Here is a 10,996-nt window from a genome sequence, read left to right as displayed (position 1 = left end):
CGGGCGCGGGGGAGCAGGGCCGGGCGCCGGGGGGTTGGCGGGACGCGCGCTCCGTGCCGGCGCCCGGCCTCGAGCCCGCGGCCCCCCCCTCCGCGTGCCCGCGCCGCTGCGCGATGCAGTGTGGGGAATGGCTGGGGTTGGCTGAAGAGCGCACAGTGGAGTTTTAATGTCCGCCATGTTGGCCATGGCGTATTGAGGAGAGCGAGCGAGAGAGGAGCGGAGCGTCTCGGCCTCCCACCTCCAGGCGGCTCTGAGTGCCCGGACGGCGGGCTCCGCGCTCCGCCCCTCCAGTCCCCGGCAGCGGTGGGCGAGTGGGGACCGAACCCCCGGTTCTCCATGATCCCGCTGGCCGGGGCCGTTTCCCCAGAGCGGAGAGGTATCTGCTGCGCCTGAGATGAGTAAACTGTCGTTTCGGGCGCGGGCGCTAGACGCCTCGAAGCCGCTGCCGGTTTTCCGCTGTGAGGATCTGCCCGACCTGCACGAATACGCCTCGATAAACCGGGCCGTGCCGCAGATGCCCACCGGAATGGAGAAGGAAGAGGAGTCGGTACGTGTTAACTCCCCTGTCCGACCCGCCGCCGGGCCCCGCTCCCTCCGCTGCCTGCGGCGGCGGCGGAGCGCAGACCCACACAAAATGGCCGCCATCTTCTCGCCGCCGCCGACTCCCGTCGCCGGCCGGGCCTTTATCCTGGGGCCCCCGGCCTCGCCCCCCGGCCGCCGCGGCCCGGCGAGGCCTCCTCTCGGGCCACCCGCCGACCCTGGCCCCTCGGACCCGGGGCCCGCGGAGTTCGGGCGCCCGAAAGGCACAAAGGGGTCACGTGACGAGGCTGCCGGCAGCCATTTTGTGGTCGGAGCGCTTGGGCTGGGCCTTGTGCATCCGGAGAGGGAGCGGGCGGGCGGCGGGGGGTGCGGCGGCCGGGCCGCGGAGGCCCTGCCTGCAGGCCTCTCGGCGGGCCGCTGGGTGGCGCTCTGGGGCCGGCTCGGCCTTCGCGCGCCGCCGGCGCCGGGAGCGCAGGTTCCGGGCGCTCGGGTGGCGGTGCTCTCTCGGCGGCCCGCAGGCTGGCGGGGCCGCGCGGCCCACGTGGACCCGCCGAGAGGCCGGGCGGGGTGGCGGGCGTCCTGCAGCGGAAGGTCGAGGCCGGCGAGCAGCCCAGAGCCGACTTGCGTCCTGCGTCCTCTTTCTGGGACTTTTGCATCCATTCCTCTGAGTCCTACTTAATCGGAGGGTTGTCAACTCCTGCTCCTCCTGACTTTTTCTTTGATCCTTGAGAACATGTTGCAGATTTTGAAGGAAATTCCGTGGCTCTTCTAAAGCCTGTGTAACTTTATTATTTCTTTTCCTAATAAAAGTCTAAGTTCGCCTGATTGCTGGTTTCTCAACCTACGGGAGACAAGACCCAGTCTAAGTAGATGTTAACAGATCTCCGTTTAGGAAAAGGGTTGTTTCTTATCCATCACCGAACTCAAGTGGAGTGAAATCTTAACCGGGAGATGTTTTCCATGGCGGGGGTGGGGGCCTTCAGTGTTTAAATGTTGACAGCTCACAGACACTGTGTCGTAGTTGTGGCTGTCCTTGGTCGTGGAAGTTGGGCTCAGACACAAGACTTCGTCTCGTTTCCCCCAGATCCTTGTCGGTGTCATTCGATGCCTTCTAAGGAGTTGCATACCTTGGTTTTCAGGTACAGCCACTTAAACGGGGCAGTGTGTTGACAGTTCAAGAAGTCGAGGAGTCGCTGGATTGGTACTACAATTTTGTGGTGGAAAACTATACTGTAATACCTCTATTTGGTACTGTACGGAATTTTTTTAATGTAGAAATTTTGCTTTGTACTGTTGATTTTGAAAATAAAACTGTTGAAACTGTTTGGGTTGTTCAACCTTTTAAAGTCAAAGAGTTATGATAGTTGACTCTTCCTTCGGAGAGTAGTGTCCTTAGCGTGTGTAGTAGTTGAGATTGTCTAGTCCTGACTCCGAGCACATTACCTATGAGACAGAATCTCCTAATTTCTTTTACTTGTTACCAATTTTGAGAGTAGAATGGTGCCGTTTGTTTATTTTTAAATAAGTGATTTGTTTTTAAAAATTAAAGTACTTGTGACTGCAGAATCTTGTCTTTTGGTTTTATTTTGTTTCTTAAGTTTTACAAATAATGCTTTCAAGATGGGGGTGTCGGTGCTAAGACTGACTTGGAAATTAAGTTGTGGCTATTGTTTTGCCCCCAAGGAGCTGCAGAGCTTTGATAAAAACAGCACTACACAGTACACCTTAGAAACATACTGAAGTCTGGCTTCCTTGAACACTTTGGACTGTCTGAGGAGCCACAGCCTGAGATCAGAGCTGAACCCAGCTGGAGTACCAAGGCTTATTACATTTTTACAGATAATTTTCATTCACTGAAAGAATTTTGACGTTTGTTATTTTTTAACATGTAGAGTCCCTGTTTTTTTAGGGGATTTTTCCCCCTCAGACTGTCTTCTCCTATCATCCGTTAAGAATTTGTTTCACTTCACATCCAACCAAAACTATGACCAGTGAAATGGAGACCTCAGGAATAAATACTGAATAGAGGAATGTAAACAGTCCCAGGTGGAACAGCTGCTCTCCAGTCCTGTGGTTCATACTGGCCAGAGGAGGCTGTGTAGCTCAAATCACAGTATTAAAAGTAGCATGTTGATATTGAAAATGTATACTAAGCACAAATAAAGGTAACTGAATATTGAGTTAGCCTTAGAAAAACAGTCCTTTTGATAATTCGCTAAAGAAGGATATGCTTCTTAAAAAGACAATAGATTAAGACAAACGTCTGCCTCTGCTTGACACATTAGTTAGGGTCAGGAGTTAATCACGAAAGATGGGACAGGATTAGATGACAATAGTTTCGTGTGTGTGTGTGTGTGTGTGTGTGTGTGTGTGTGTGTGTGTGTGTGACCTTATGAAAATTGTGTGGACCATACCTGGTAATTGTTAGCATATTTTGTTTCTGTGGTAAATGTGACGGAAATGCTAGGTCTAAACACAAAATAACACTTATTTTCATTTAATTTTTATATTATAAGCTGAATGCACTGCCTTAATTAGGCATAAAAAAAGTAAAAGGTCCCCTCCAACTTTAGAACTTAGTTGTTTAGTCCTTTTTTTTTTTTGATGAAGATTGAGAAATAATTACAGATTGTAGTGAATTAATGGAGTAGATTGAGTCATAGATGCAAGAGATTTATTGTCTGAACTGGTATAATGTGAAACCTTGTAACTTGCTAGGTCGAAAAGAGTTGAGAAGGGCTTTGGTTTAATGAATAACAAGCAATTTTCAAACCATAGGAAATCAATAGACTGTCAGATCTAAATATAAAATAAGTCTCTTTGGGGTTAAAAGGGACAAAAATTTAAATAGCAAGGCCAGAGGTTGCACCACTGTAATTTTTTAGCATTTTAAGTTTATCATCTTCTAAGTAAGAAATGTTGTATACTACTTAGGGCTATGGCTTTACCTTTAAATGAAAGGATAGTTTTTTCCAAGGTATCAGTACTATTGAATGTTTTTATTAAAAGTTGACTTATTTTGATTCAAATTGGAGCTTTCCATTGTTAAAATTCTCCTTTATGGGTACTTCTCATTTCGGAAAGGACATTCTGAAAAAGGTTTTAAAGTGATGCTCAGCATAGTGGAACTGCTTGGTTCCTCTAGTAGTTTTTTTTTTTTTTTTCTTCCCCATTGGGATGCCGGACTCTGACTCTTACTATAAGGGTGGAGGCTTAAACTCTCTTCTGTCACCAAGACTGGCTCTGGTAAGATGTGTGATGTAGTTAAGATGTTAACAGTGATCTTGCCTTGTTATTGTCCTGCACAGCCACCTTTGGGACTGTTAGAAGTAGGATCCAGCCATCACAGGCCAACACTTAGTTTTAGTAAGGTTCTCACCAGACAGAATAGTCTCAGACACCTATCTTTTCTTTCTTCAAACTGTTCTTACTGGCCCAGTATACAATGTTATTAAAACCAAGTTTATGAAGTAGCCAGGTAGGTATTTTTTGTTTTTAATTAGGGGTTAAATTGGGCATAGGTACATATCTTTCTTAAGAGGAAAAGTAGTCAAGCACTACCTTTTCAAAACTTTATTAAAAAATCTATAGTTTTTCTGTTTTATAAAAACAAATCACTGTGATAAGTTTAAAAGTTTGATTTCTCATTTTTTAAAGAGACTATGAATCCTATTTCCCTTTAAAAATTTGAAAACCAAAATTTCTTAGTCCTGAATCTAGATTCCTTTATTCTGTGCACTGCATTGGAAGTGAAAGGAAATATGTGAAATCTCAATTGCACTAGAAGCAAAGCTTAATTTTTACAGCTAGTTTGAATTAGAAAGGAATTGATAATATTTGGGGTTTTTCCATTAAGTAGCAAATAATCAGTTAAAATCAAAGATAACTGAGAAGCAGTAATAAAGTCTAGTTTCAACTTTCTGTCCTGCCCAAGGTATTTTTGAATCAGCAACATAGGAGGATTGAGGACTCTTACCTTCAAAAGGAGCCTCTTGAAAACTGTCAGGCCTGGTGCCTAAAGTGTTAATATTAGCTCTTGTTTCAGTGTGCGGTTTGATATTTAGGATTTTGGATTAGTATCATTTGTAATCAGACTTCATTTTCTCACAAAACAAGACAAAACTAATGGGCTTATGCATCTAATGGTGTTTGGTGGGTGCTTGTGACCTGTAATGAAGTTTATACAGAACTATTACCTTTTCTGTTAATCAACAGCACTTAATTAAAAGTACCAGCTAACTAAAGGAGAGCTTAAATCTTGTAAATAAGGAATAATAATCAGGTTCATAAATTTATGGCCAAGATTAAATATTAAACTAGCCATTTATAATATTTTATCTAAAACAGATTAGACTTTACTACATCACAGTCTGTAGTAGTAGTGATGGTAAGGTATTAGAGGGTGCATATGTGTGTAATGGCGAGAGTTCTATTTGATACATATTAAGGTGTGGATTCTTGACTTTGTGATTCAGTTTTTCTGAAAAGGGTATTCGTTACCAGCAGTTGGTTAAAACATAATTTTAAAGCAGAGGATAATGGTTGTTTTTTTTTTTTTTTTTAATTTATTTTTTATTTTACTTTACAATTCTGTATTGGTTTTGCCATACATTGACATGAATCCACCACAGGTGTACATGCGTTCCCAAACATAAACCCCCCTCCCGGGATAATGTTTTATATCATGGAATGATAGTGTGGTTTGTGATTCTGTTTCTTAAAAGAAGACAACCCACAAGGAAATGAGAATTTTGTGTTGTAACTTGGGAATGAAATGAATTCTGAGTCTCTCAGTGCAGAAGCAGTATTGAAAGGATGAAATAGGCAGGCTGAACTAGATTGTGTCTTTTAAAGTAAGCTTTTGAACCCCTAAGGTGTGACATATTAATATATTGCAACAACTGGATAAATCAATTTGGGGGGACATGATCAGGAAAACAAGTGATTCAGATGCTTTAGACAACTTATTTGAACTACTTTCAGTGAATTACTTGCAGTTATCTTGATCAGGTTTATTAAGGACTGTGACTGTAGGTAATGATTTTGAGAAATTGCAGCATTTTAAACAGAGTAGATCCCCAACTTTGCACCTTTAAAGATATGAATTGTATTTCGTCCACCAGCCTCACTGTAGGTAGATGAAAACCAAAAACAAATTCATAGTTAATAAATCTACTGTGACCCACAATCTCAGATTTCTCTTTAATAGAGATATAATCAGTTCTTTAAAAGATGAAGCCCTTCATTTATGTGTCGTTACAGAGGTTATCTTTAAACAGTTGATTCAGCTTTGGATATGCATGGTGAGAGTTTGGGAATTTTGCAACAGATTATTAAAGCAAATCATTTTGGTTGAATTTCCTTCAATATAGCAAGTACTGGCTGAAGAAATAATGATGCAGGCTTAAGAATAAGTCCAGGGGAAAGATAAGCTGAAGTTGAAAATGTTCTGTGGATGATTTAATATAGGTTCAGATCTTTTTCTATACTGGGATGAATTGTTTTGATTATCATAGAATCACAAGTACCAGTTGTATATCCTCTGAGAAAGATGCACTTTGACATTTGTGGCCTTTGACAAGTCGCTTAACCTTACAGGATGAATTTCAGTCTCTTCATGTGCCAGCCTCTCCTGACCTACTTATGAGGGAGGTGGCTCTCAGGAGTGTCAGATGGTGTATGTGAGGATGCTATAAACACACACTGCATTGTTACCAAATACTGATTGAACACTCAGTGTGGCCTTGCTTTCTGTTGCTGTTCAAAACCACTTACATTCGTACAGTACTTTGTGTTTAGAATTGTCTAGTGTAGATGTGAGAGTTGTATGATGTAGGTGTAGAAAGCTGTGTTTTTAAGTTTAGGTAATTATTAATTGGAGAAAGCATCAGACTGGGAGTTATTAGACCTAAGGCCTCACCCTGCTTCCAGCTGTGTGCCTGTGTGTGTGTATATGTACATTTGAGTTTGTGTGCTCTCGTGCACCTGGGTTTTCTTAACTGCAAGATGAAGTAGGGTTCTGATAGTTTTCTGTGATAATGGGTATATTATATTATCCCTGCACTAGATACATTTCCATATGCATTTTATAATCATTAATTTTTTAAATTAGTTGATGGCTTCATTTGCACATATAAACAGTTTACACAGAAGTAAAAGTAGTCTGGGTACATGGGTAATTAGTTCCAGTTTAGTCTAGAAAGCTTGTGTTTTAAAGGACTTAAAGAATATAAGTGAGTGCAGAACACTTTTACTGTTATGAGAATTTGAAATTAGAGGCAGAATTTTGTATTGAGGGTTTCAAATTCATGCTTTTACTGTAAAAGTAATTACTATAGAGTAATAGAGTCTGAAAGGGAAAGAAAATATAAATATGGCTTTTTTGAAGTATATTGTACAAAGACTTAAAAAATATAGATAAATCCATTTTCATTTACTTTTCAGAGTGCAGATATTTATTGTGCACTTACAGTGAGCCCAGGACTGTTACAGGCCCTGTGGATCCAACAGTGAACAGACAGTTCTCTTTCTCATGGATCTTGTGTTCTAGCATGCAGGCTCTGTGAGGGCGGGACTTTGTGTCTGTTTTATTCATAGATGTATTTTCAGCACCTGAAATCATGCCTGGCACACAGTAAGTGTCCAGTCTTTGTTTAATTGAATGACTGAATTCTAATGGGAAGACACAGACAAAAAGCAAATGAATAGAAGTGGCAGTGGATCAAGACAGTACAGAGTTTCTGGTGGAAGGAGGAGAATTCTGTGTGTGAGAGGGTCAAAGAATGGGCCCTGAAACTTGACGAGGGAGGAGCCAGCCCTCTGAAGATCTGAAGGAGAACATTCCAGGCAGACCTGAGGCACAGGGCGCACACGGCCAGTGCAGCGGGGGCAATGTGGAGAGGGTCGAGGAGTGTGAGTGAAGGGCCCGGAGGCAGTCGGGCCCATTTCTGGTGAGTTATTACAGGCGGCTATACTTGCCTGGTAGCTCAGACGGTAAAGCATCTGCCTACATGCAGGAGACCTGGGTTCGATCCCTGGGTGGGGAAGATCCTCTGGAGAAGGAAATGGCAACCCACTCCAGTACTCTTGCCTGGAAAATCCCATGGACGGAGGAGCCTGGTAGGCTGCAGTCCATGGGGTCGCTAAGAGTTGGACACGACAGCGACTTCACTTCACTTCCCACAGAGTTTGGATTGTTTTGAAATGAAGTAATAAGCCTCTAAAGAGTTTCAGACAAGGGAGGACATGATCTGAATTCTGTTTTTCAAGGTTATTGTCACTGTGGTGTGCAGAATGAGTCGTACTGGGCAGGAGTGGCTCTGACCTAGGTGGTGGTAGGGAAGAGGAGACGTGGATGGACTAGAGGCACATTTTGAAGGTAGAACCAGCAGAGCTTGGCTGACTAGAGGGAGAAAGAGAATCAAGGATTCAGTTCAGTTCAGTCACTCAGTCATGTCCACTCTTTGCAGCCCCATGGACTGCAGCACGCCAGGCCTCCCTGTCATCGCCAACTCCCGGAGTTTACTCAGACTCTTGTCCATTGAGTCGGTGATGCCATCCAACCATCTCATTCTCTGTCATAATCGCTGATTTTTACCTTGAGCAGCTGGGTGGATGGGTGATGAGGTGGCTTACTGACGGAGGGAAAAATGCAAGAGGGACGGTCTGTGAAGGATGGAGTGACACAGTTTGCAGTGCCTTGTATTCATATTTCGTTGGCTGTGCAAGAATGTAATGCTTTAGAGCAGTCTGCACTGCAGGTACAATTCAGACATCATGGGCTGTACTCTCAGTCTGAAAGCCTTTGGGACATGGGTGTTTCTTAAAACTGCACTGAGGCTCGGACAGAGGAGAAGCTCTTAGAGAATTAGGAAGAAAGTGAGTCTAAAGCTGTCTCAAGAGGGCAGGACATTTGTCAACTATGGCCACTGAGACGATGAGTGAGGGGAAAGTGATTATTTAATCTGATACATGCCATTGGCCTATCTTGATAGTGTGGTGGGAAGGAGATCGTGATTGGGACAGAAGAAATACTGTAAGATAAAGGGTCAGTGCAAGTCTGGATGACTCCTTGGAATAGTTCTGCTATGAGAGGAGCTGAAGAAATGGCTGGGGAAGGGATGGGGAAATCAACAGATGATTTTTTTTTTTAATGAGTTCCAAAGTTACAGTGGACAGAAACCAGGGAAGCAAAGCTGAGTCCTCCATTGCACCAGCCACTCCCTCAAGAGTTCCCAGGCCACAGGAGAAGGTCTACAGACAGGTCCCTGGGCTCTCCAGCTGAAAAGTGATCTGAGCCTGTCTTCGGGGAAACAGCTGGAAGGGAGGAAGGACGTTCCCGGGACCTCACGTGGGGCAGGGAGTTGGGTCCTCACTGACCAGAGTGGAAAGATCTAATGCAGAGGGCATCCGATACCAGTTCCCAGAGGGCTATTCCCTTAGTAGCAGGGCCAAGTGAGCTCTAGACTAAGCTGTTCTGGGCTCACCCCAATCAAGACCAAACACTATCCTCAAAAAGAGCCAACTAATTTCAGATAACTGTCCCAGAAGAAAGCCCCACAGTGCTTAAAGGAATAGTAGAAGATCCTACAGCATAAAACTAATGTTTGGTGTCCATTAAAAAGAAAATCACCAGATATGCAAAGAAGCTGGAAAAGCTAGCTAATAACTAAGGAAGAGTTAGTCAACAAAAAGAGATGTAGAAATCACCCAGATAATAGAATTAGTAAACAGAAATGTTAAAACAGCTATTATAAATAAGTTATTAGAACTAATATAATAGTTGGACTGATGTCTTTAAAAAGAATAAGATAATCCTATTTCCTTTTCTACTCAAGGGCTTTATTCATAAAAACTGGTTACTATCTTTCCCTGGATTAATTTCTTGGAGGGATTGGTCACTGATTAGAGCAGAAGTACTTTTTCCTTTTTAAAAGTAAGAAAGGATATGGTACACAGGTTTGAGCATTGACAGTGGGAGGATGGGGGTGTTTTTCCTCTGATTCTTTTTTCTTTATGATGTGTGGGGTGAGGTCATCACCTCAGTGTGGGAGCCTGTGAGACAAAGGTGAGTGTGAGATGCTCAATTACTAGAGAAATGTAACAAGATTGATGAATCAGCTGGGGGCTCAGTATTTGTGATCATTTAAATTGAGACCAGTCCACTCACTTGGGCATATGAATTCAGATATTCAACTCGAGTTCAAGACTAAAGTAGGTATATAATAAGGTTCTTGTGCAGTTGAGGTTTGCCCAGCAAGTACAAAGGAGGGGAAAAGGGGGATGAGGAGATTACCCGTGTATGTGAGATAGATGAGCACGATAGACCTGTGGTCTGAACTGGGTAATGAGGGAAGAAGACCTCAGGGAGCTGGTGCAGGCTAGGGGAAGCGCAGGATGCCCTGGAACAGCGTTGTTGGGAGGAGGCATTCTGGAATGAGTGAGACTTAAGTCAGGAGGGTGGCAGTTAGAGTGAAATGCTTGAACTTAGATTTCAGAGGTATCACAGTTACTGGTTAAGGCAGGTCTAGAGGTAACAACCACAGGAGCGGGGACTGAGAGGGCATAGAGGAAAAGTCTGTCAGTGCGAGTGAGAGGGTCGTGATAGGAGGTGTATCATCCATCACTAAGGATGATGCCCGAGGTGGGGGTGGTTGAGAGGAAGACCATGAGCTCTGTGACAGCAACAGGGTGAGTGCGGCCACTCCGGGAAGAAGGAGTGATGGTGTGAACATCTGAGGGGTTACAGTTTCTGGAAGGACAGCCGAGAGGCAATGGGAGGCAAGGAGGACCTTTACCCGTCTATGCGTATGTGGGACATGAGGAGATAAGCAGCTTCTGCTTGGAAGGGCTCCAGCCTCAAAATAGGGCGAGAAGAGGAGGGAAAGTTGAAAGAACTTGAGACTGTAAAGCGTTTACCTACCGATAAACCTTAATTCTAGAGAACAGCAGAAGAGTTTGGGAGTGTGGGGAAGATTGGGTTAGATTAGGGGACATTAGCTGAAAATGGTGGTAAGAGCTAGAGTGATGCTGTTAAGTCTTGAACTCGGTTGGTAATGGATGTGAACAGTGATGGGCTTTATCCAGCCAACATCAGATGCACAAAATACTTTCCTGCAGGGACTTCCCTGGTGGTCCACTGGCTAAGACTGCACTCCTAAAGCAGGGGGCCCAGGTTCCAGCCTAGTCAGGGAAGTATGAATAGATCCTGCGTGCCACAACTAACAGTCTCACGTGCTGCAACTAAGACCCAGTACAGTCAATAAATGTTGTTTTAAAAATACCCTTCTGCAGCTAGAGATGGGGTTAAAGCCCAAAGGAGGGGGTTGTCCCTCTAGGTAGACGCCAGTGGCTTGATGAACTTCGAGGCCTGTCACTCTTGCTGCATGGTTGTGTAAAAATATCTGAAAAACAGTTCTTTTGTTCAGCATACTTGTTGCAGGACCCAGGAGATGGG

At 44.1% G+C, this 10,996-nt stretch overlaps 1 protein-coding gene across 5 annotated transcripts in view; it reads left to right on the top strand.

Moving 5' to 3' along the window:
• The window catches only part of EPC1 (enhancer of polycomb homolog 1), a 99,203-nt gene that overhangs the window by 29,883 nt on the left and 58,324 nt on the right, over window positions 1-10,996 (top strand). For 4 of the 5 annotated variants that reach the window (XM_040248050.1, XM_040248051.1, XM_040248053.1 and 1 more), the window contains exon 1: window positions 94-547. The exons of the other annotated variant lie outside the window; for it this stretch is intronic. In XM_040248050.1, coding sequence (XP_040103984.1) covers window positions 395-547 — 153 coding nt within the window. In that variant the 5' untranslated portion in view covers window positions 94-394. Of the gene's footprint in view, window positions 1-93; window positions 548-10,996 lie in introns of those variants that run through there. 5 annotated transcript variants of the gene reach the window in all.

Source organism: Oryx dammah, unplaced genomic scaffold (genome assembly GCF_014754425.2).
Source record: "Oryx dammah isolate SB20612 unplaced genomic scaffold, SCBI_Odam_1.1 HiC_scaffold_10, whole genome shotgun sequence".
Lineage (NCBI taxonomy): Eukaryota > Metazoa > Chordata > Mammalia > Artiodactyla > Bovidae > Oryx > Oryx dammah.
Note: the sequence above shows the minus strand (reverse complement) of the source record. Positions and strands in the feature narration are given on the sequence as shown.